The following is a 23,906-nucleotide window of genomic DNA, read 5'->3' on the forward strand; positions in this document are numbered from 1 at the left end:
GTCCTGCTTTTTTACATCATACATGTCCTTTTCAATAAACGTACAATTTAGTGTTTTCTTTGTCCTACAAGGAATATTGAGAAATGGAAAATAGAATAGAACTGTTAACTACCTTTTTATATCTTTCTTAATTAATTCCAGTACTGTCATTTGTGCATGACAGGAAAGACACACTGTTGCTAATGTTATTTTAATTAATATTGTATTTTGTCATCTAGACAATAATGTGGCAGAACCAGTTGTCCTAAATGAAGGACTTAATTATTTTTTGTTTATTTTTAATTCTTGCTTTTGTCCAGCTGTTTCTTCAGTCTCGTAACAGCGATAACATTGGTGTACTGTACATCAGGGAAGTGCAGTGAGGTAAATGGCTGAGGAGGCACTGGCTAGTACCAGAGCCATATTGCACAGAATATATGGGCCCAATGGTGCATGTGGGCATTATATACAGGTGCAGCAGTATATACTGATGGAAATTTGGTGAGTTTTGATCACAGATGTACGGAAAAGGTGCCTCCCCCGCCATAGACTATAAAAATAATTGGAATAATATTTTTAGTCTTTTTTAATTTCATATACTTTATACAGTCAAAACTCATACTGGAGAAAGAGCAGAAAGAATAAACACCATAGTAGTCACACCATAATTTGTAGAGTAAAGTACAATAAGGAACTCCATTCCATGCCGCAGTAAAATCGGAACTTGAAGAAAGCACCTCTGGACAGCTGCCTGTTTTGACAAAATTTATTTCACCTATTACATGTAATGTATTGAATTATGGTCCAATCCTTTGCTACCACCTACTTGCATATCTTACCATTGAGATCAGAGCATTCCAGAGATACAGCAGCTCAACTGCAACCAAGCAGCATGATAACACAGAGAAAGTAATATCCTGACAGTGTTAAACTCACACAGGGTAGGGGGCTGATGCTGAGTTTGACACCTGTTTGTGTAGTGAAATATACACAAATGTGTACTGTGCATGTCCACATCCATACGCCTACATGATACCTGTGCCTCCTTACCCTTAGAGTGGAGGCAATACAGGGAAACTGTCAGATCATGATGAGGTTTTGTCACCAATGAGGTGGGAGGAGTGGTGGAGGATTCACTGGGGGTTGGAATGAGACGAGATGGTAGAATATAGTTTTTTTCTCATACATGCTGGGGTTGGAAGGTACGTGCTCGGTGAAACAGGAGTCCAAATAATAGGTGAGAATCAGAGTGCTGATTGCAGATGGAATCAGGTAAGTATTGGACACTAGAAGCACTATGCAAGAACAGAGATGTTGTACTAGTTGCTTGCAAGTAGAGACATACCAGCTCACTAGTTGTGCTGGATCATGGTACAAACCAGCTACACAGCATATACTGGGATGCGGAGCAGTTCTAGTTACATAGGATATACTGAGATGCGGAGCAGTTCCAGTTACACAGGATATACTGAGATGCAGAGCAGTTCCAGTTACTCAGCATATACTGAGATGTGGAGCAGTTTCAGATAAACAGGATATACTGAGATGCTTAGCAGAGACAGCTTCAAAGGATATACTGAGATGCAGAGCAGTGGCACCTACTCAGAATATGCTGAGGTGTAAGCAGTTCCAGCTATACAGGATGCTTCCTGACCAGATGCGTTCAGCAGGGAGAGCCACAGAGTCCAACAATGCAGGCTTGGTGGACAGGAGTAAAGCCAAATGCTTAGCAGAGCACAAAGCTAATAAGGGTTCCTTTTAGGCACCAAGACAGAATCGACAACTGCAGCAGGGAGCACAGTAACAAGAAGCTTCCAGAAGTAGTGACTTGTTGCACTGGCTATTCCCCTCTGGGCTTGGACTGGCTTTATAGGCATAACTGCAAACTGATTGGCCCAGGAATACCCTCTCGCTGACTATTGGATACTGGCAGTTACCTGATGGCCTCCAACATGGCAGTATCGGTCCACTATGCAGATACACAGGAACGCCGGTCACATGGAACACACACCAAACTACCCCAAACACAGGCCACCATTACACTAGCTAGTGCTGCCCGCTGTCATGGCTAAGAACTCAGCTGTCTCACCCGCCATCCATGAGGACCCCGCATGCCATGCCACTGCACCACCAGGGCCCAGATAGTTAAGTCCTGCAAACTAGCGCTAAACACCCGCACAGTTCTGACAGAAACAAATGGATGCACAAATGCATATAAAGTACAGTAAACAGAATAATGGCAGACTTGCATGGAGGTGCATATACGTCTGTAGTGCCAATCATGGGTGCCTGAGGGTTCGTTAAAATACACACTGATGATGGCAATCTCCAGAATTAGCTAAATGCTTCTGATTGGCTAGCTACAGATTCACTTAATAAGCAGATAGGTGCTCTCTTCATTGATCAGGCATACATTATATGAATTTGGGGGCGTATTTTAAAATCAGTTATTATGCTATGTTCATTTGTATGATCTAGCCTCTATTATACTGTAGTTAATTTCAATCAAACCTAATATGAATGCATTTTTTGCTCTTGTGCTTATGACCTTTTTAGGTGTATCTGGGAGTATGTTTGCCTAATGGAACCCCGACACATATATGCTACTGCTGCAGGGCTAGATGCTTCAGCATAAGGTCATAAATATGCTATTTTTATGTGTGGCTTCTTAGAGCTTATTGGCCCTCATTCCGAGTTGTTCGCTCGCTAGCTGCTTTTAGCAGCATTGCACACGCTAGGCCGCCGCCCTCTGGGAGTGTATCTTAGCTTAGCAGAATAGCGAATGAAAGATTAGCAGAACTGCTAATAAATAATTCTTTGCAGTTTCTGAGTAGCTCCAGACCTACTCACAGATTGCAATCAGCTCAGTCCGTTTAGTTCCTGGTTTGACGTCACAACACGCCCTGCGTTCGGCTAGCCACTCCCCTGTTTCTCCAGACACTCCCGCGTTTTTCCCTGACACGCCTGCGTTTTTTAGCACACTCCCGGAAAACGCTCAGTTACCACCCAGAAACGCCCCTTTCCTGTCAATCATTCACCGATCAGCAGTGCGACTGAAATGCGCCGCAGGAACACCAGCAAATCTACTAAGTTTTGTGTTAAATAACTTAGCGCATGCGCTCTGCGTACCATGCGCATGCGAAGTTACCAACAAATCGCAGCATAGCAAAAATCGGCAACGAGCGAACAACTCGGAATGACCACCATTGTCCTTAAGGCATATGCACCCAACTCCGCCTCAGCCCCAGAGTCCTGTGTTCAACTGTCCAGTATATACTGTCAATTTGTGTTGACTGCAGGGAGCTGCAACAGTGGAATATAAAAACTTGGTAATCATTAAATGAATGATGTTGTTATAAGGTAGTTAGTGTTTGTGATACACTGTATTGGAAATGTAGTTCTTTTTTTTTTTCTTTTTTTTTTTACATGGAGATTGACATTCACTTTTAGCCAAGGACCCATTTATTCTAAAACTGACTGGAGTTTGTAGCACAAATAAAACAAACAAAATGTACAAAGGCACTCTCAAATGGGAAAAAGTTGTTTTGCAAAAGAATGTTAATTTTCACCAACACACATTATTTTTCTTAAGCATTTTTCTGAGCAGTATTTCTTGTTTGACACACTTCTTTTAATGAGCCAAGTACTGACTGAGCCAGCCATAAGGATTACTCAACCATATGGTAATTGCTTTTATGCACATGAGCATTGTAGCGTTGATGGACCATAAATGCAGAATGTACGATTCTGTTATGTTCATGATCTTTTATATGATCCTTACAATGCTGATACGTAGAGATGACTGAACAAGTTTCACGGCAGAACAAACCATTTCATAGATATGTAAAGATCAGGCAATATAATCTTTGAGTTTGATATTTGCTACACCGTTATACAGAATGCTGTTCTACATTGTATTGTAAATTGCATTTCTCAGAATGAATACGGCTGGTATGTTTATAGACTGTTCATTCTACTATGTAGTGTGGTTAGGAAAGGACTGTAAACATTAAAGGTCTAATTCTGTAATGACGTGCAACATTTTTGCATTGCAAATGTGAATATTTTTCAGATTAACTTTGAAAATTTCTCTCATCAAGGGGCTGATCTTTTAATATTGCAAAATGCCCACCGATGTATTACTCATTGCAGCAATAATAAAGTGACTCTTACCAGTACATGTGCTCGGATAAGAGCCCGACCTGGTGAAGAGGAAGAAGTAAAACTATTGCTTATGCCAGAGGTTCCCAAACTTGGTCCTCAGGGCACCCTAATGGGCCAGGTTTTATGGCTATTCATGCTTGAGCACAGGTGAATTCATTAGTCCCTCAGTCATTTTAAATTAACCATCTGTTGATATCCTTAAAAGCTGGACAGTTTGGGAACCACTGGCTTATGCTATTACTTTAATTCCATGTGCAGTCCCATGGAGTATGATGCACATGTGCAGTTATCGGGCTCATCATGCATGAGTACAGTAGAGGCTGAAGAGAAATAATTTTGGAACTGTAGCCTGTAGGCTACAGTGGGTAAACACCATAAATATGGAATGAGCTACAGGGACCAAGTCCATCAATGAGGGTGGTGTTCAGAATCAGAGAAATGATGATAAAATAAGAAATCTAGAGTCAAAATACTGGTATTGCTCAATATAATTTTCAGTTACTTTCTATATGAAGAAGACAGAGGGCCTAATTCAGACCTGATCGCAGTAGCAAAAATATTCTCTAATGGGCAAAACCATGTGCACTGCAGTGTGGGTGGGTGGGGGGGGGGAGGCAAATATAACATGTGCAGAGAGAATTAGATTTGGGTGGGGTGTGTTCAAACTGAAATCTAAATTGCAGTGTAAAAATAAAGCAGCCAGTATTTACCCTGCACAGAAACAATATAACCCAACCATACCTAACTCTCTCTGCGCATGTTATATCTGACCCCCTGCAATGCACATGGTTTTGCCCATTAGAGGAAGATCTTGCTTTTGCGATCAGGTCTTAATTAGGCCCAAGGGGTTGCCGTTATAATGTTGACATTCACAAATTTGACAATCATAATGTTGACACCATGCTATTAACTTCCAGCTTCCTAACACAAATGTGTAATGTGTATTTATGTGCACCATAATAAGTGCACCAGTATTATACAGTTGTATTTATATATCATTACTAAAGTATACTGTTGTGTAGGAAAATTAAATATTTGTGTTACAGGTTTCACAGCAGCTGAATGGTTAATCAATAAAGAGTGAAATCTCATCCCCTGCTGCCCTGCGCTGTAATCGGATGGCACTCAGAACAAAACCAAGCCTTCCTGTCTGTCACCAGAGATCAGTTCCCAAAGGACGAACAGCCGTGACATGGATATTGCTGGTGTAGCTGTTACTTTTAACCATGACATCACTCAAAACATTGTTATCCTGAGCACACATTGCTTCAAAGCCAGAAACAAATCAACCATAGCAAGGGGTGTGATACTTGCTGTGTTACACTGCTGTCTCTTTACATTTGTTTTCTTGTCTCTTCTATGGCATGTCTGCTCAGCAGCGATTATTTTTAGGCACTACTAAAGCTTATTGACTTATAGTCTACTTAGAACACTCTACAGTTCTGGCTTAATGTTCATTTCTGAGATATACTTCCCTAACAAAGCATGCTAAAGAAAGAAAGGCAATGACTGGAGTTTGATGAGTATAAGTTTGTCTTTGTGTCGCTATAAAGAGGATTCCCGGTCATCATGTTGCAACAAATTCTTAAGGACATGTACATTGATCCTGACCTCCTGGCTGAGCTCAGTGATGAGCAGAAACAAATTCTCTTCTACAAAATGAGGGAAGAGCAGATCAGGCGCTGGACTGAGTGGGACAGAAATCTTGACAAGGAGCAATCCAAGATGAAAATCAAAGCCAAGTTCCAACACAGTAAGTGACATTAAGATTGAGACTAAACAGTGGTACAATACCAAAGCAACTGAAAATGTGTCAAAAATTTGGCAATGTATGGGGTTTGCCAATCATCGATTCCAAAAAACAAGTCAATTGGTAAATTAGGTTGTCCAACATGTTGGATTTTTACTGACCAATTGGGACTGCAGAATTTATAGATGGTTCTAACAAATGCAAGGTTAATTGGCAATCATGTTTAAAAGTGTATAAAAAGGTACCATTAACAGACTTTTTAAAAAACATAATAATTTCATTGACTTTAAAGGGAAACTAAACTACGCAAAATATATTGATAAGTTGTAGAAAGGAGCTCTTACTATCATTTCTCCCTTTGAATTGATTGAAACATCATTTAAGAATGTTTTGTTGGAGGACAGCATGATGTTTTGCTGACTTTAATAAATGATCTTCCTTTTGTAGCAGCAATGTACTGTATGCTAAATACTTGCTTTATGTTTTTGTATTATGTATTATGCGTATAATGGTGTATGCATCTGCTTGCGACTTCGCTATTACTTGAGACACCTTCTGCGATCCATGGGCAGTTCAGGGTGGATACTGAGAGGTGACTTAAAGTCTTTGCAAAAAGAGGAGGTGTCATGGGCATGTAATAGGAGTATCATAGGTGTGTTTCAGCATGCATCTGCTATCTCTTTCACACCACAGCAGCCACAGTGGCCATATCTTTAGAAAGATACATGGGAGACTCTAATTAATACCCATTTTACACCACCAGCTAGTAACATGGGTTATTGCACATGAACATACATAACCCGTGTTGCTGGCTGGTGTAAAAGGGTTGAGTTGGAATAGTCCGGGTCGAGTGACCTGGTATTCCAACTCGGGAAGTTTGCGGGGTTGAACACGTGTTCAACCCGGAAAACTGTGCAGTGTAAACGGTAGCCGGGTCGATGCGACCCGGCTTCCCATTTACACTCTATGTGCGGGCGGCGCTTGGAGATCATGTGATCTCCAAGTGCTGCCCCCGTCGCGTCACCAGCAACATAACCAACCCGGCAATATGCCAGGTTGGTGACTCCGGACTAAATGGGGGCTGACGCGGGTCGCAGCTCGGTAGCTCCCGTGAAAGGGCTTCCGGCTGCGACCCGCTTTAGTTGGTGTAAAAGCAGTATAAGCCAGACATGGCCTGCTCGATGAGTTATTGTTGCGACCAATGGTAGAGAGATTGGATCCACCAGAGCACTTGAGCATTGGTTAGATATGCAAAGAGGGTGTCACAGGGTTTGCAAAGTCGGTTGCATGGTTGTGCACATGGGAAATGTTTGCACATGTTTGCACCTGAGAATCTGTAAGAAATGACAGACATACATTATCTGCGTGCACTTCTGAATCAAGCACTCAGTCTTTACAGGGAATGATAACATACTGTAGCTGTATTACAGTAAATATGTACGTGATCAGGGGCTGAGGGCCTTATTCATTTTTGTTAGCAAACCAAAAAAGTTAGCAATTGGGCAAAACCATGTTGTACTGCAGGTGTGGCAGATGTAACATGTGCAGAGAGATTTAGATTTGGGTGGGGTGTGTTCAAACTGAAATCTAAATTGTACTGTAGAAATTAAGCAGGCAGTATTTATCATGCACAGAAACAATATAACCCACCCAAATCTAACTCTCTCTGCACATGTTACATCTGCCCCACCTGCAGTGCAACATGGATTTGCTCAATTGCTAACTTTTTTGGTTTGCTAACAAAAATGAATAACCCCCTAATTATGAGTTGGGAGCAAAGTTATAAAGGGCAAGTATAGTAACTTTGCATCTTGGCAAAACCATGCTGCACCGCAAGTGGGGCTAATTTAAAATGTTCAGATATCTAAAGGTGAGGAGTGTTTACAAATTTTAATCTTATTTACTTGCAGTGTAAATATAAAGCTGTCCAGCATTTGTAGACTACATGCAAAAGCAGCCAGTAATTAACCTGTGAGAAGGAAGACATGTATTTGCACTCATTGCATTGTTACATGGTTTGTCGAGGTGCCTAATTACTTGCTTTGCTCCCTACTCCAAATCCACCCCATGTACTGTATGTGAATTGGAGTTCTAAAGATAAAACTCAAGACTATTCTTGGTTTAAGATGAAGTCTGATTGTAATAATGGCTGACACATGTCATAAATGTTCTGCTTTGCAGAGACAACATATTACATGGTACAGGGATAATAAGGTTTTGTTACTGACCTAATGAGAAATGAGACAGATCAGTAATTAGACCTCTGGTATTGTCACACTTGACATGTTTGGACTGTACTGAAAAAAAAAAAACTTTTGCAGAGACATAGTTCATTTTATCCTGCTCTTTTGATGTGACATTTACAGACAGGTGAGCAGCTAACTGCCACATATAAGATCCCATTTTTTAATTGTACCTTTGACACATTGGAAGTCATTTATAGGTATTCTCCTCAAATAAAAAAACAACATTAATACTGTTTGTTATTAGGCCATAAAATGTATTCTATTCCAGTGTAAACTACACTACGTTACCACATACTGCGTACAGGGTCAGGTTAAGTCTTTGGCGGGCCCGGGGCACCTAAGGCAGGGAGGCCCTCCCCCTTGCATCTGCACCGCTTTTTGTGCGGTGCCCGCTGTGTGTGTGCCTGCTCAGCCTTCACATCCATGAGCCAGCAGCGCAGGTCCTACTGTACCTGCTTACCTGATGAAAGTGGTCAGGGGACACTGAGTCACGGGGGTGGGAGGGCGGTTTGAGGGGGTTTGCTTGCTGTAATAGCATTATAAGAGAGAGCTGGCTATGCAGCTAAAGCATGCCTACCCTGGTGATGATAATTCTGTAGACAGCCCACATAGAGCCTGTGCATAGGGCAGCCAGCAAGAGCTGGGAGATGTTGGGGCTGCTGCTGCCGTAGCATGCCAGGTAGTAAGCAGCTGGAGGAGCAGTGCTACAGGGGGGTAGGACACGGAGGTCGATGTGGGGCCTCGCCGGGTTGCAGCTTTGGTGCTGCCGAGTGCAAGGAGCGGCAGTTGGTGCAGCATGGGGACCTCTCTCCTGGGTGCAGCTGGGTGTAGGGAGTGATAGCCCCAATCCATGCAGCTGGGTGCAGGCTGCAGTGGTCGGTGCAGGGGCCTCTCTCCTGGGTCAGATGGAAGACTGGACCCCAGGAGAGAGCCCCAGGCACTTCTGCCCAGGTCAGCTTCTGATCTGTGGTGGCTGGTGTGGGGCCCCTTTAGAAAGGGGGGCCTGGGGTACTTAACCCCAATCCCTCTTAACCCAGCTGTGACTGCATAAAACCTGTGTGCAAGTATACAGTATGTTGTATAATGTTAATGACGGATCTATATACAGATGTGTCCTCATACATCATTGTTGCAGTCGCATCAAACAGCCCCTCTTGGTATGCCAGGTCCCATGAGACTGATGTTGGGCATCTATTTTGCATCTTCTTTGCCAAAACCCCTTTCAGATAGAGCAGGATTGAAGTCCCGGGAATTGCAACCTGCGTTAACGCTTTTCATATAGAAGTAGGAACCGGGTTGAGCCAGCAAATGACGAGTCCAAATGCTTTACCCCGGCAATTTTTTCTTCTGTCTGAAAGAGGGTACAGGGAAACTAAACAGTGCTTCCAATGCCAGGTAAAAGGCAGGTCTTTCTGTCTAAGGGGTATATGTGAGAGAGATAAAGTGGACAGAGATAAAGTACCAGCCAACCAGTCATTTTTCAAACACAGCCTGTAACATGGCAGTTAGGGGCTGATTGACTGGTACTTTATCTCCATCCACATTAACTCACTCCAAGGCATCTCACACTGCAATGGCATACTGAGGCTAGATGTATGAGGACCCATCTGTAGTATGTACAATAAGAATGGTCTGTTCTTTTATATGCTGCTATGATAATATTGTACCATGAAACATGGTGGAATATGCTCCTGAAATGCTATGGAAGTGCACATCCAAAAGCATATGGCTGTGAGTCTTTATAATTATATTTTGAGTATTATGGCTGCATGTCATGAACAAGTTCCTCTAAACATGTAGAATGCGTCTGATGCTGCTAGTATAAGATGCATCATTACATGATAAGCACTTGTCATTTACAAAGGTAATTTGCATAGATTTGCTCTAACCAGGAAATGCGTCAGTATTTTTTTTCTAGAATATAATATACAAAACACTTGTGGCACACTGTCTGTATTTTCTATGAATCTTTAATTTCTAAACACAGTTTGTATTATGGCCAGTTGGGTTTTATAAACGCCATACTTAATTTTATACAGTAAATAAAAAATACAGTACTGGCCAGTTATCGGACATTTTAATTCAAATGTAATGTCAACTATCCTATCAAGATGAGGTCTATCATATTTAATTAATAAACTGAGAATAAAGAAACACAAAGACAGACACAGGATAGACAGACCTCTTAGATACTGTAGCAAAGATTTGTACACTTTCATTTTGCAACTCTTATTTAGTCAATATGACACACATACACACACATTAGGTGCAATATATTATAAATACAGGTTGAGTATCCCTTATCCAAAATGCTTGAGACCAGAGGTATTTTGGATATCGGATTTTTCCGTATTTTGGAATAATTGCATACCATAATGAGATATCATAGTGATGGGACCTAAATCTAAGCACAGAATGCATTTATGTTACATATACACCTTATACACACAGCCTGAAGGTCATTTTAGACAATATTTTTTATAACTTTGTACATTAAACAAAGTGTGCCTACATTCACACAATTCATGTATGTTTCAAATACACCTTATACACACAGCCTGAAGGCCATTTAATACAATATTTTTAATAACTTTGTGTATTAAACAAAGTTTGTGTACATTGATCCATCAAAAAACAAAGGTTTCACTATCTCACTCAAAAAAGTCCGTATTTTGGAATATTCCGTATTTCGGAATATTTGGATATGGGATACTCAACCTGTATTATTTAAACTTAGAGGAAGATCAAATAAAACTTTCATTGTGACAGTTACCAATTTAACCTCACAAGTGGGAAAAAGTCATTCCCAACCCCAAACATTAATCAACCAACCACCCTCATGATATTTCCCATTATTATAACTAGAGAAGCATTTCTTCCATTAGCCCATGTTAATTTACAGTATAGATTGCATATACATCAAAATATGTATATGTTTCATGAATAATTTTTTATTTATCTATTATAAAAAAACTGTAGTTAATATTTTTAGGTCAAAGCAATACTTGATTGTAAAAGAATCATTTGCGCACATGCACTTATGTAGATGGCAAATAACTTGTGGTGTATGGGAGGACATAATTAAGAAATAAGCAAACATATGTGAATCTTTCTTTGCTTTAGTTTATTTTTTATTGTGCTAGTTATATTTTCAATTTATCTACTGCATATACTGTATAGTTAAAAAAAATGTTTTTGTTTATTTGCAAAATTGAATAACAAAACATAATTGTATGATGATGCTACCCTGACAAGTGAGAGTTATTTAATTTATCAGAATTACTAAAAAGAATTTGCATCTAACATGATATGAATGCAATTTTGCTGTCATCTGTCTACTCCACAGGTTTTTCTCCTTGAAATAATGTGAAACTGTTCTTTCTTTGGTTTATTATGCAAAGATTTTGAGTGACAGTTGAATTCATGGAAACTTTGTATGATTTATTATACATTTATGTCTTTGTATTTTAGTCAATAAGGAATTTGTGGCAGTTGTTAATGAGCTTTGAGCACACAGAGGTTTTGATATTTTGAAATATCTCTGATAGACTGAGTACACTGTCCTGTCCCTTGCCTTTTTCAATATGTGAATATTTTTCAGCACCGTGGACAGCATCACTTTTCTACAGAGTGCATCACAGAAATGTTAGCAAATGGCATTTAGAAGTATGCACAAATACATAATTTAATTTAGAAAAGGTATTTTTAATTACTTTGGAGGTGCAGAAGAAAACACACTTCATAAAAAAACAATGAGCTATTAATTTTAATTGTATTGAGTTGCAATTTATTTCAAAAGACAAAAATTGGCAATTAAGTGCTTGGAATGTGAGAAAAACAACCTCATTCCATTCTTTTACAGTCCTCCTGGCACTTCTTTGTATTACCTTCTGATTGAATTCTTCACACATTTTGTTAGGTGAATCTTTACTTTAACTTACCCATTATCTTGACAGCCAAACTGCAGTTTAAAATCACCCCACCTTATTCTACAATTTTCTCTACAATGAGGTTTTGCTTTTAATAGCGTTGATGAGCTTCAATTCTGAGAATGAAAATGCAGCAATCAAATCAATGGCTCACAATATCATTGTTTTCAATAGCGAGTCTAAGCTTACAATGACATGATTGGAAAATTGGCTTCAGACGTGCCACAGGACATGTACTCAGGCCAAGATTTGCAAGAATAACATGTTTAAATCAGATTAGTCCTTTAGATGCTAATATTAAATTTAAATTATGTTACATTGTTTGTCCTTCCAAACAAGGCTACTATGGCTACAAATGTATTAGGGGCCTACTACACTGTATTCTATTATGTATTATTTGAATATAGTAGTATTAAAGTTTGCAGTAATGTGTAAAAGTCCACATATATAATATAAACCTGAATATAAAGGGGCATTTTGACTTTATACACTTTTTGAGAGATTTTTTTTAGTGTACTTTTAAACCAGGGAGTGATGTTTATTATGTGGCAAAGTTTATTACCACAAGTATGATGTCATTTAAGGAATGCATATGCAAATAAACTATCCTGTTTACAAATTTTAATTTAACAGAGGTAGTATAAATAAAACTACTTTATTCATTTTTGTACTTGTGATGGAGAAATATGTATAGGCTAATTTAAGTATGCAACTAATTTACGCATTGCATGTGTAACCCCAATCTGTGATGTTTACCATATGACACTATGCTGTGGGTTGCTGATCCATTATAAATAGTTTGCATGGTATGTTTGACTAACATCTGACCCTCTCCTGCTTGTCCTTGCATATAATATGTATTTTGTAGCAGAATTTTTACTGCAGAAGAAATGTGGCAAACTTTGTGGAAGACAGTGATGTGTCCTCTTGTACTAGTAAGCTGTGTGTGTGGCAAGGAAGCAACCAAAAAGACACAGATAGCTAAATAGTGCAAGAAGCAGTGGACTACCATAGCACAGAGTTGCTGTGCAACTAGTACTATTAAAGGAATAGGAATTTGAATATGTCTTAGAGGACCCAGCCATGACATGGGGGCTATTTACTAAACCTTGGAGTGCCAACCAACCAGCTCCTAACTATCATTTTTCAAACCCAGCCTGAGACATGGCAGTTAGGAGTTGATTGGCTGCTACTTTATTTCTGTCCACTTTATCTCCATCCAAAGCTTAGTAAATAGACCACATAAGTCAGTTGACTTAGGGATCTGATAACAATGCTCTCTTAAATTAAAAAAAGAGTAATCTTAAAAAAAATCCATGGCAGACATTAAGCAACAACCTAGTCATAATAGTAATATATTTCTCCAAAAGGCAATTTCCATGTCCTTCATTTTCCTAGAAACTGATATGACAATAACTGTAGCCTTCGCTGAGGTTGAAATTCATGTGAACAGATAAATGGTGGATTATAAACTACAGCATATTAATAGATTCACAGAGTAGATATCTAAAGACTTGACACCCCTGTTTGGAGTAATTTTTCATCATTTTCTACATTACTAATAGTTTACACAATACATTTTTTTATTTTCCTCTGTAACACCTCTTTTATTTTCCATAGCTTTTTTTTTTTTTTACTAAAGACTGTCTTTTCAAAGATGCTAAGTGCAGTTCATACTGTATATATACAGTATAAGTGTTAATGTTGTGAAAAGAAGGTAGGCCAGTTGGTAAAAGAATATATAAAACGGATTTTGAGTGGCATGCAAATCCGCTTTACAGTATTCCTATCACCTACAGTATGCATACAGCAGATCCTAAATCTGTAACTTTCAGCAACATCTGCATGGGTGATTCTGAGTAGTACGTAACTCAGCCTTATCTCCAACTTAAGCCACTGAGTATATCTGGATGGCAAATAAGTTTTCACACACTGGACTTGTGAGCACGTAGGCCGAATCATGACCTATTCAGTGGACTGCATACTCAGAGATCTGTCTTACAGTATTTCATACTAATCACCTATACCAAGAATAGGGCTGTTGTAAATGCATGCTTACAGGGATGATGGCTACTTTCACAAGTGGATGGATTGATGCAGTGTGGCTGCATAGATGGGACCAACTCTGAATATTGTCAAAGATTGGCATTGAGTTCCATTCGTGCAGGTGTGGCCAAATAGTGTACAACTCGGATTAGCCCATATGTGTCTACTAGGTCTCTCTCAGAATAGTATCGCTATCTGGAATTTTAAAAATATGGCAGCAAAATGATTTACTTTCATTTGTTGCAGATTTGTTAAAGCCAGAAAATAGGTCTGTTGCTCAAAGAATTAGTTTAGAAGTGATCTCACTCCATTTAGGTATTCTCCATTTTACAGTACCTGACAGGTCTTTAACAGCTTTAGAAACTTTTAAAAGTGAGCAAATGTTGTATGGAAAATCTGTGTTTTCAGGGGCAGTTGAGACTTCATGAGAGATGTATCAAGCCTTGGAGAGAGTTAAAGTGGAGTGGTTGCCCAAAGCAATCAATCCGTTTCTATCATTTATCTAGCACCATCTTTGAAATGACAATTTAAAGCTGATTGGTTGGTTGGCTTGGGCAACTACTCTACTTTAACTACTCTAACTCTCCGCCAAGACTTGATACATCTTCCGTTTAAGATTCTATTTGTGTTTCTTTAGAATCAGACAGTTAATCGACTATTTTTGTTTTATGATATGACTTGTCCTTATCAGAAATTACAGCCTTCAATTCAAATTGCATCAGTCAGTTACAGATGTGACACTCTTCAGCTTTGCTGCGATGTGTGTACATATTTGTAGGTGCATGCGTATAGTCACAACTGCGATCCATAGAAAATGCATTAGGCAATTGCAGGTGCAACTATGTGCACCTTGCTGTGAATACTTACAATCGATGCAAAATCGCACCCGCGACTCTTAATCTGAAGGTGACCAGATATGTACACCCATTTTGCTGGACTGCGAATCAGTTGCTATATATGCCATTCTATGTTCTATGAGACCATAATCCTGCTGGGATCTCAACGAGTAAGTTTCAATATCTTCTGAAATGTTCCCTTACACAAATCTTTTATATGAAATATATTTTATTAGCTTGAAAAATTATTGAAGCCCCAACTTCAAAACAATGACAGTATGTTACTATTGGACAGATGTACCAAGCCTTGGAGAATAATAAAGTGGAGAGAGATAAACTACCAACCAATGAGATCCTAACAGTTATTTTTCATAGAGAGTCTGTAACATGGCAGTTAGGAACTGATTAGCCAGTACTTTATCTCTCTCCACTTTATCACTCTACAAGGCTTCGTACATCTCCCCCTGAACATCTTTTAATGGTAAGAAATGAGCATAATACCCCTTTCAGACCACAAATAGCAGGTCACACCTGGGAGCCGTACACGGTTTCTTCCTGGGTGCGACCCGCCTCGGCCCATTTCACACTGGCGTCTTCAGTCCGGCATATTACCGGAGTGGTGATGCATGCAGAGGTTGTGCTTGGAGATCAGATGATCTCCAAGTGCCGCCTGTCCATACAGTGTGAACGGGAAACTGGTCACATTGACCCGGCAAACAGTTCACACCACACAGCGTCCCGGTTGACGCTGTATTCAACCCTGGTCGCTACCAGGGTTGAAATAACTAGACGTTCGACCCAAGATATTACCCCTGGGCCCTTTCATACAGCACAGCAACCCGGGTTACAATGTGTGGGTTACACGTGCAATAAGCCGTGTTACAAGCTGGTGGTCTGAAAGTGGTATAACTGTGTAAAAACATAGTGGTGGAGCATGTTTCACAGAAGTGTAGTTTCCAATTCCTGCTTCACCTTTTGTTTCATATTTTAAACTAGCATTTAGTGGAATGTATAGTTTATGAAAAGAGAGGTTGACAATGGTGTGTTCTTTCTGTTGTGTGGTGTGTTTGGGATAACTATGGGAAGATTAAAAGACAAGGTCCACCGGTTAAATGTACAACATTTGGAGCCAAATGGAAAATGAAGTCTAGATTCTGCAGAACATTTTTATGATCACATGATTTTTCTAATCAAATGGAAAGATTTTGAAAGTATTAAATATTTTCCAAATCATAGAAAAACTACAAGTACAGGAGGCAATTCATACAGTATAAAAATTGTAAGTGAATTGTGAATCAAATAGTGAATTATTCCAAATGTATCTAACATTCAAGTAAAAATGACACCCCTGCATATTTAAAGACAGTGCATTAAATATAACTAGAGATGTTTGGTTTTCTTGAAATACAAACACACCTGAACCTAGGATTTCTGAGTCAAATCTAATCTCAGTTCGGAATCATTTTGGGGTTCCGAGTAGAAAAAGTCCCTGCTCGAGTCTGTTGTCAGTTCCGAACTTGGATTGGGTGTAAGTGTAAATTGATGGTGAGGACTGTAAAAGGTCTCACACCAGTTCACTTTAGAATTTATTTTCTATTGTCTTACAAGACATAAGTGCTCTGCTGTGTGGAAATGGGGGCTAATTCAGACCTGATCGCTAGGCTGCGTTTTCGTACAGCGGGCGTTCAGGTCTAAACTGTGCAATGTGTATGCAATGCAATGTGCAGGTGTGTTGCACAGGTACAAAGTGGATCGCCGCTCAGCGATGGGTTTGTGTGATGGATCCGTTCGCACGGGCGATCGCAAGGAGATTGACAGGAAGAAGGCATTTTTGAGTGTCAACTGACCGTTTTCTGGGAGTGTTTGGAAAAACTCAGGCGTGTCCAAGCGGTTGCAGGGAGGGTTCCTGATGTCAATTCTGGTCCCGGACAGGCTGAAGTGTTCGCAGCAGCTGAGTAAGTCCTAGGCTACTCAGAGACTGCACAAAATCTGTTTGTACAGCTCTGCTACACATGCATTAGCACACTTGCAAAGTGAAAATACACTCCCCTATGGGCGGCAACTATGCGAACGCAGGACTGCAAAAAAAATCTAGTGAGCAATCAGGTCTGAATTAGCCCCATGGAGTTCTTATGCTACCAGCATCAACCATGTCCAGAAATGAAATTGTGGAAGCTGAGTTGCAATAAATACTGCCTGTACACAATGATCCTTATGTTCAGTTTGCTGCTTCTTGGTTGATGTTGTTTTCTTTGTGTAAACTTATGCTGGGCATACACTGTTCAATTATTGGCCCGATCAGCCAATAATCATCTGGTCAGGCCGATAATTGAACAGTATATTATCACGACTGAGCAGTAATTATCAGTCTGTGGGACATGCAAAACCATTCAGCATGTCTGATAGAATTGATAATACGTGCTCCAATTTAAACATAACAGACTCAAAGCATCTAGTATTATTGCTCTAAACTGTATTTGGTAACGATATTGGATTTTGTCAGCACGTCAGATAATTGGTCTATTGGTCTGACAGACATTTTAATCTGATAGTGTATGCCTTGCATTAGCTCTGGAAGTCTATTAATGACCAGCTGCTGTCAATAATTTATAAACACCTGAGGCTTGTTATCTCAGGCCTGTTAGCATCCTATCAGCATACATTGGCACTTTATTTAACTAGCTTCTCTAGACCACTGGACCTGTTCCAGTATTATTCTGATTTAATCTTGCATCTGACCTTTTAACTTCAGATAGCTACCATTCTGGCTTCTCTCTATACCAGTGGTTCTCAAACTCGGTCCTCAGGACCCCACACAGTGCATGTTTTGCAGGTAACCCAGCAGGTGCACAGGTGTATTAATTACTCACTGACACATTTTAAAAGGTCCACAAGTGGAGCTAATTATTTCACTTGCGATTCTGTGAGGAGACCTGCAAAACATGCACCGTGTGGGGTCCTGAGGACCGAGTTTGAGAACCTGTGCTCTATACTACTCTCCCAGCTGATAAAACTATAGTCTACTTCTGCATACATTCTGATACCAAAGTTACAGAGACTACTATTTTTACTGAGTGCGTAGTTACCATAGGTACAGGAAGTGCAGCTGCTATAGGGCTTAGAGCTGTGAGGGGCCCGGCACCTTCCCTGTCATATCTACATGTGTTATATACATTTTTTTACCGTTGGATGGTACATAGGGGCCCTTACAAACTGTTGCCTTGGGGGCTACAATGTATCTAGTTATGCCCCTGGACCTGCTCATTGTAACATTGTATAAAATTAACTGGAGGGCATTATAATTTTATATAACATGAACTGGAGCACATAGGAAGTATGTACACTGTACTGTGGCATAATATGAACTGGGGACTCTGTATGGCATAATGTAAATTGGGGTTCTGTGTTACATAATATGAATTGGCAGTCCTACAATGTGACATAATATGAACTACAGCACTACTAATGTTCATAGAATAAACTAGTGCACTACTATGGTGACAACATTAATTAAGAAACTACTATGGAATAGAAAATAAACTACATATGTAGCCATGCTAATCTTACTGCTATGTGGCATATTGCATCACGGCATGCTGCATTGTGTGCCAGGCTTTCCTTTAAGAATTACTGGAGCGATCACTGGCTGCGAATAGATACAGCATTGCACGAAATGCAGCAAGCCATGTTGCAGCATGCTGCATCACAGTAAGATGAGCATGGCTACATCTGTACTATAAGGCAATAATACGGGGCATAAAATTCTCATCTCCTGTGGAGAGGTGTCTCTCTAGGAGCATTGGGCCCCTTCAAAATGTTGCTGTGGGGCCCACAAAGTTCTTGCTCTGCCCCTATTTTACACAATTTTTCACCTTCTTAGCTTGTGTCAGTGCCTCTACTCCCAGAAGATCTTGCTGCTAGATCTTCTGGGAGTAATGTCCAGGATCATTAACACCAGGGGGAGATATGCAGAACCCAGTGCCCAACCAACTAAACAACAAAAATTATACACACGTGTCTGTTTCAGGAGCCACCCTGGCACATTTATTAAATTATATGAGGCATACCTCCCATCTTTAGAAAACCCAGGAGCAGAAATTTGCATGTGCATGCATGGTATCAGGAAGGGCAGTGCTCTTGGGTTACTGGGGCCACGCTCCCCAAGGCCAGATGTTTTGGGGATGTGACTACATGTCACGCATCCATTTCTTGTCATGTAGGGGGATTGACCAGAGCTTCAGAAGCTGCTGGGCAGCCCCCACCCTCTTCCTCCACGTTGTGTATTATGTGCACATGGGCATCCATTTGCCACTCTGCTATGCAGAGCAGCCCTTACAGAATGATCCCCCAACCTCCCATCCACCCGCAGGGCCACTGCCTCCTGTAGGTGTGACAGCGGTACAGTTGGCGAAAACCAGGACTGTTCCCCTGCATTCGGGATGGTTGGGTGGTATGCATAAAGTGTCTTAAGTGTTTTGTTAACTTTTTTTTATAAAAAAAAATAAAAAATACCCTGCATTGAAAAAAGTAAATTACAAGATGTTATGAGGACAGGTTACAAAGGATAACAGGGTATGCAAATAAATGCTTAGTAATAGTACACTGTATGGAACTATCAAATATTTAAATCCCGTAATAAAAAATAAACCATATCAATAATGATCCTCTTGCACATACTATAACATTAAACAGATATATTATCCCCTCTGCTTCATTGCTCTCACTCGAGCTCATGGAATTATCCTGGTACCTCTTCCAAATAACTGAGTGGAAGAATGTCTCTAGCATGATATGAAATTACACTTGAATGGTTGCATCCCACCAAATAGTCACATACTGTAGACCAAAGATTTTTTACAGTATCACTTTAAGGTGTTTACTTAGTAAACTAAGAAATGGCTTTCTCTCCTGCATTTTAGCTGGAGAAAGTATAAAATTTTGCATTTTTAGTTTACTGTAGACAGAGTGTTGAGAACCCTCTGATTTCTCTACCTTTTGACGTTTCGCTGCAGTTCTGCATCCACTTCTGCTCAGTGAGAGTTTTACAGAATCAGTACTTACAGAATATAGATGTGAGAAGCTTCACTTCAAGGCGACCTCCTCCCTTAACACACTTGCACTTCGGGCGGCAGCTACCTCCATCTCCTCTATGGTGCTGAGCTCGCAACCGTTTGTGTATATTAGTGATCATCCTGATTGCTCCCCCCTCCCTTGGAACCGGAACAACTTTCCTCTCCTATCGTAAGTTGGGAACTCAGGCCCTCATTCAGATCCCGAGGGATGAGTGGTGCATGTAACAAAGTACCCGTGTTCGAACCATGCTTTGCTAAGCATCACCCCCACATCAATAATTAAGCCCAGCACCAAAACCTGACTGGCGCACAGTGTGCCGTTCCCCAAAACAGGGATGGCCACTGATTATTATTATTATTATTATTATCCTTTATTTATATGGCACCACAAGGGTTCCGCAGCACCCAATTACAGAGTACATATGCACATAATCAAAACAGGAAAACAGTGACTTACAGTTGAAGACAATATAGGACAAGTACAGGGCAACTAAGCATAACTACACCAGTAAACATAGAGATAAGTTCCAGGTGGCCAAAAAACTGCGGGATCTGGGCAGTTGAGGATTATTAAAGTAAGAAAAGTATAAGCACATGAGGGAAGAGGGCCCTACTCGTGAGAGCTTACATTCTAAGGGGAGGGGTAGACAGACAGGGGTGACACAGATGGGGTGCATAGAGAGCGTGGAACAGAGGGTTAGGTTGAGATTTGGCTAGGTTTGGTAAAGAAATGGGTCTTAAGAGCCCGTTTGAAGTTTTGTAGAGAGGTGGAGAGTCTGAGGGGGAGAGGTAAAGAATTCCAGAGAAAGGGAGCAGCACGTGAAAAATCTTGGAGATAGGAGTGGGAGGAAGTAATCAGAAGACAGGAGAGTCGGCGTGCATTAGCAGAGCGAAGAGGACGGGTGGGAGAGTAAAGGGAGATAAGGTCAGAGATGTAGATGGGAGAGGAATGGGTGAGAGCTTTGTAAGTGAGTGTGAGAAGTTTGAATTGGATTCTGAAAGGGAAGGGAAGCCAGTGGAGGGCCTGTAGGAGAGGGGAGGTAGATGTGTGCGTTTGGTGAGGAAGATGAGCCGGGCAGCAGCATTGAGGATAGATTGGAGTGGAGAGAGGTAATTGTCAGGGAGGCCAGTTAGGAGGAGATTACAGTAGTCCAGTCTGGAAATAATCAGTGAGTGAATAATTATCTTAGTGGCATCCTGGGTGAGAAAAGGTCTGATTCTGGAAATGTTTTTGAGATGAAAATGACAGGTTTGTGAGAGGTGCTGAATGTGTGATTTGAAGGAGAGGGAGGAGTCAAGGATTACGCCAAGACAACGTACTTGGGGGCTAGGGGAGATAGTCATGCCATCAATGGATAATGAGATAGTGGGAGGTGAGGCTGTGCGGGAGGGTGGGAAGATGATCAGCTCAGTCTTAGACATGTTGAGTTTAAGAAAGCGCTGAGACATCCAGGAAGAGATAGCAGAAAGACAGTTTGAGGTACGAGTGAGGAGAGCCGTGGAGAGATCAGGGGAGGAGAGGTAGATTTGAGTGTCATCAGCATAGAGGTGGTACTGGAAGTTAAAAGAACTAATGAGTTCACCTAAAGAGGATGTATAGAGAGAGAAAAGGAGAGGACCAAGAACAGAGCTTTGGGGGACACCAACAGTTAGTGGAAGTGGGGGGGGGTAGCATCATGAGAGGAGACAGAGAAGGAACGATCAGAGAGGTAGGAGGACAGCCAGGAGAGGGCAGTATCACGCAGACCAAGAGGAGAGTGAAGGATTTGCAGAAGGAGAGGGTGGTCCACAGTGTCAAAAGCAGCAGAGATGTCAAGAAGAAAAAGCAGAGTAATGGCCCTTAGATTTGGCTGCATGGAGGTCATTGCAGACTTTTGTGAGGGCAGTTTCAGTGGAGTGGAGAGAACGGAAACCAGACTGGAATGGGTCAAGCAGTGAGTGAGAGTAAAGAAAGGCAGTGAGGCGATTATAGACAATACGCTCAAGAAGTTTGGAGGCAAAGGGGAGGAGAGAGATGGGTCGATAGTTGGAGAGAGTGTTAGGATCAGGGGTGGGTTTTTTAAGAATAGGGGAGACAAGAGCATGCTTGAAGGCAGAGGGGACAGTGCCTGATGAAAGGGAGAGATTGAGAAGGTGGGCAAGATGGGAACAGGCAGAAGGAGAGAGGTAGCGGAGGAGGTGGGAGGGGATAGGGTCGAGCGGGGAGGTTGTGGGGGGGGAACGGATGAGGGCCATGACTTCCTCACCAGATACATGGGAGAAAGATGTCAGAGTTGGTAAGAGGGAAGGGGAGGGGTGGCAAGGGATGGGTGGTGGCTGGTTGCTGGTCTGGTGGGATGTGATATCCTGACGTATGGAGTCAATCTTGGATGTCAAATAAGTGGCAAAGTCAAGAGCAGACAATGAGGAAAGGAGAGGAGGTGGTGGTGGTCAGAGGAGGGAGTTAACAGTGGCAAAGAGGCACCGGGGGTTGGAAGACTGGGTAGAAATGAGGATTTTGAAGTATGATTGTTTAGCAAGGGAAAGGGTAGTACTGAAGGATGAGAGCATGAATTTGAAATGGAGGAAGTCTGCTTTAGAGCGTGATTTCCTCCACTGTCACTCGGCAGTACGTGAGCATTTTTGTAGATATCTGGTGCATTTGGTGTGCCAGGGTTGAGGTGTTGATCTGCGAGGGTGAATAGTGGTTGGCGGAGCAACAGAGTCAAGGGCAGAAGTAAGAGATGCATTGTATAGGGATGTGGCTTGTTCAGGGCATGTGAGAGAGAGTAGAGGAGAGAGAAGGGAGTCAAACAGGGAGGATAGGGATGAGGTGTCAATAGCCTCAATGTTACACTTCGTGATGATAGCCTTAGGAGGGAGAGATGGGGAAGCAGAGATAGATAAGTTGAAAGAGAGCAAGTGGTGGTCAGAGAGGGGAAAAGGGGAATTGGAGAAATCAGAAATATCACAGCGGTGAGTGAAAACCAGATCCAGTGAGCTCCCGTTCACATGGGAGGGTGAGGTGGTCCACTGGGAGAGACCAAGTGAAGAGGTGAGGTTAAGGAGTTTAGAGGCAGGTGATTTTGTGGGGTTATCGATTGGGATGTTGAAATCACCTAGAATAATGGAGGGAATGTCAGAAGAGAGGAAGTGAGGTAGCCAGGAAGCAAAGTTGTCGAGGAATTTGGAGGAAATGCCAGGTGGACGGTAAATTACAGCAACTCGAAGATTAGTAGGTTGGTAGAGGCGTATTGCATGGACCTCAAATGTAGAGAATGTAAGAGAAGGTTCTGGAGGTATAAGTTGGTATGTGTAGCTTGAGGGTAAAAGGATCCCAACACCACCACCACCATGGCGACGCCCGGAGATTATCAGGATTGCTGTAGCGTTGAGGTAGGAATAATTTGGAAGGAAAGGATAAAGAGGGTGTGATGATGGTGCTGGGGCCTTGGCTAGGAAGGGAGACTGCATGAGTGAGACAGGGAGGGAGTGCAGTTTGATACTTATGGAGGAGAGGTGAGGAGACAGGCAGAGGAGGGAGAGAGCAGGGTTGAGTGGTGGGGTATAAATGGTGTGAAGGGACAGAAGTGAATTGCAATGGGGAAACAGAAGGGGTAGGGAGGCAGACAGATGAGAGGAGAGAGGATGAGATGTAGGAGACTGGGAGAGAGGGATAGAGGTGGTAACAGGGGACAGAATAAAGGATTAGAAAGACAATGAGTAATGGGGGTTGCCAGCCTGGCCATAGTGTGGATGGGGTGAAAACTGGTAGTAAAATGAGAATAGGAGGAGGAGTGGTGGCTGTATGAGAGAGCAGTGAAGTTTGCAGAAAGAAATACGATTTGCAAGTATTTAAAATGATGTTAATATCAACAGATTACCAGTAAATCAAATATTTGTTG

The 23,906-nt window shown here is 41.3% G+C and overlaps 1 protein-coding gene across 3 annotated transcripts in view; it reads left to right on the forward strand.

The window, feature by feature from the left end:
- The window catches only part of SH2D4B (SH2 domain containing 4B), a 525,622-nt gene that overhangs the window by 80,222 nt on the left and 421,494 nt on the right, over window positions 1-23,906 (forward strand). For all 3 annotated transcript variants that reach the window (XM_063958772.1, XM_063958770.1, XM_063958771.1), the window contains one exon: window positions 5,190-5,896. In XM_063958772.1, the coding sequence (XP_063814842.1) occupies window positions 5,713-5,896 (184 nt within the window). In that variant the 5' untranslated portion in view covers window positions 5,190-5,712. The remainder of the gene's footprint in view (window positions 1-5,189; window positions 5,897-23,906) is intronic.

This window comes from Pseudophryne corroboree, chromosome 3 (assembly GCF_028390025.1).
Source record: "Pseudophryne corroboree isolate aPseCor3 chromosome 3, aPseCor3.hap2, whole genome shotgun sequence".
Taxonomy (NCBI): Eukaryota; Metazoa; Chordata; class Amphibia; order Anura; family Myobatrachidae; genus Pseudophryne; species Pseudophryne corroboree.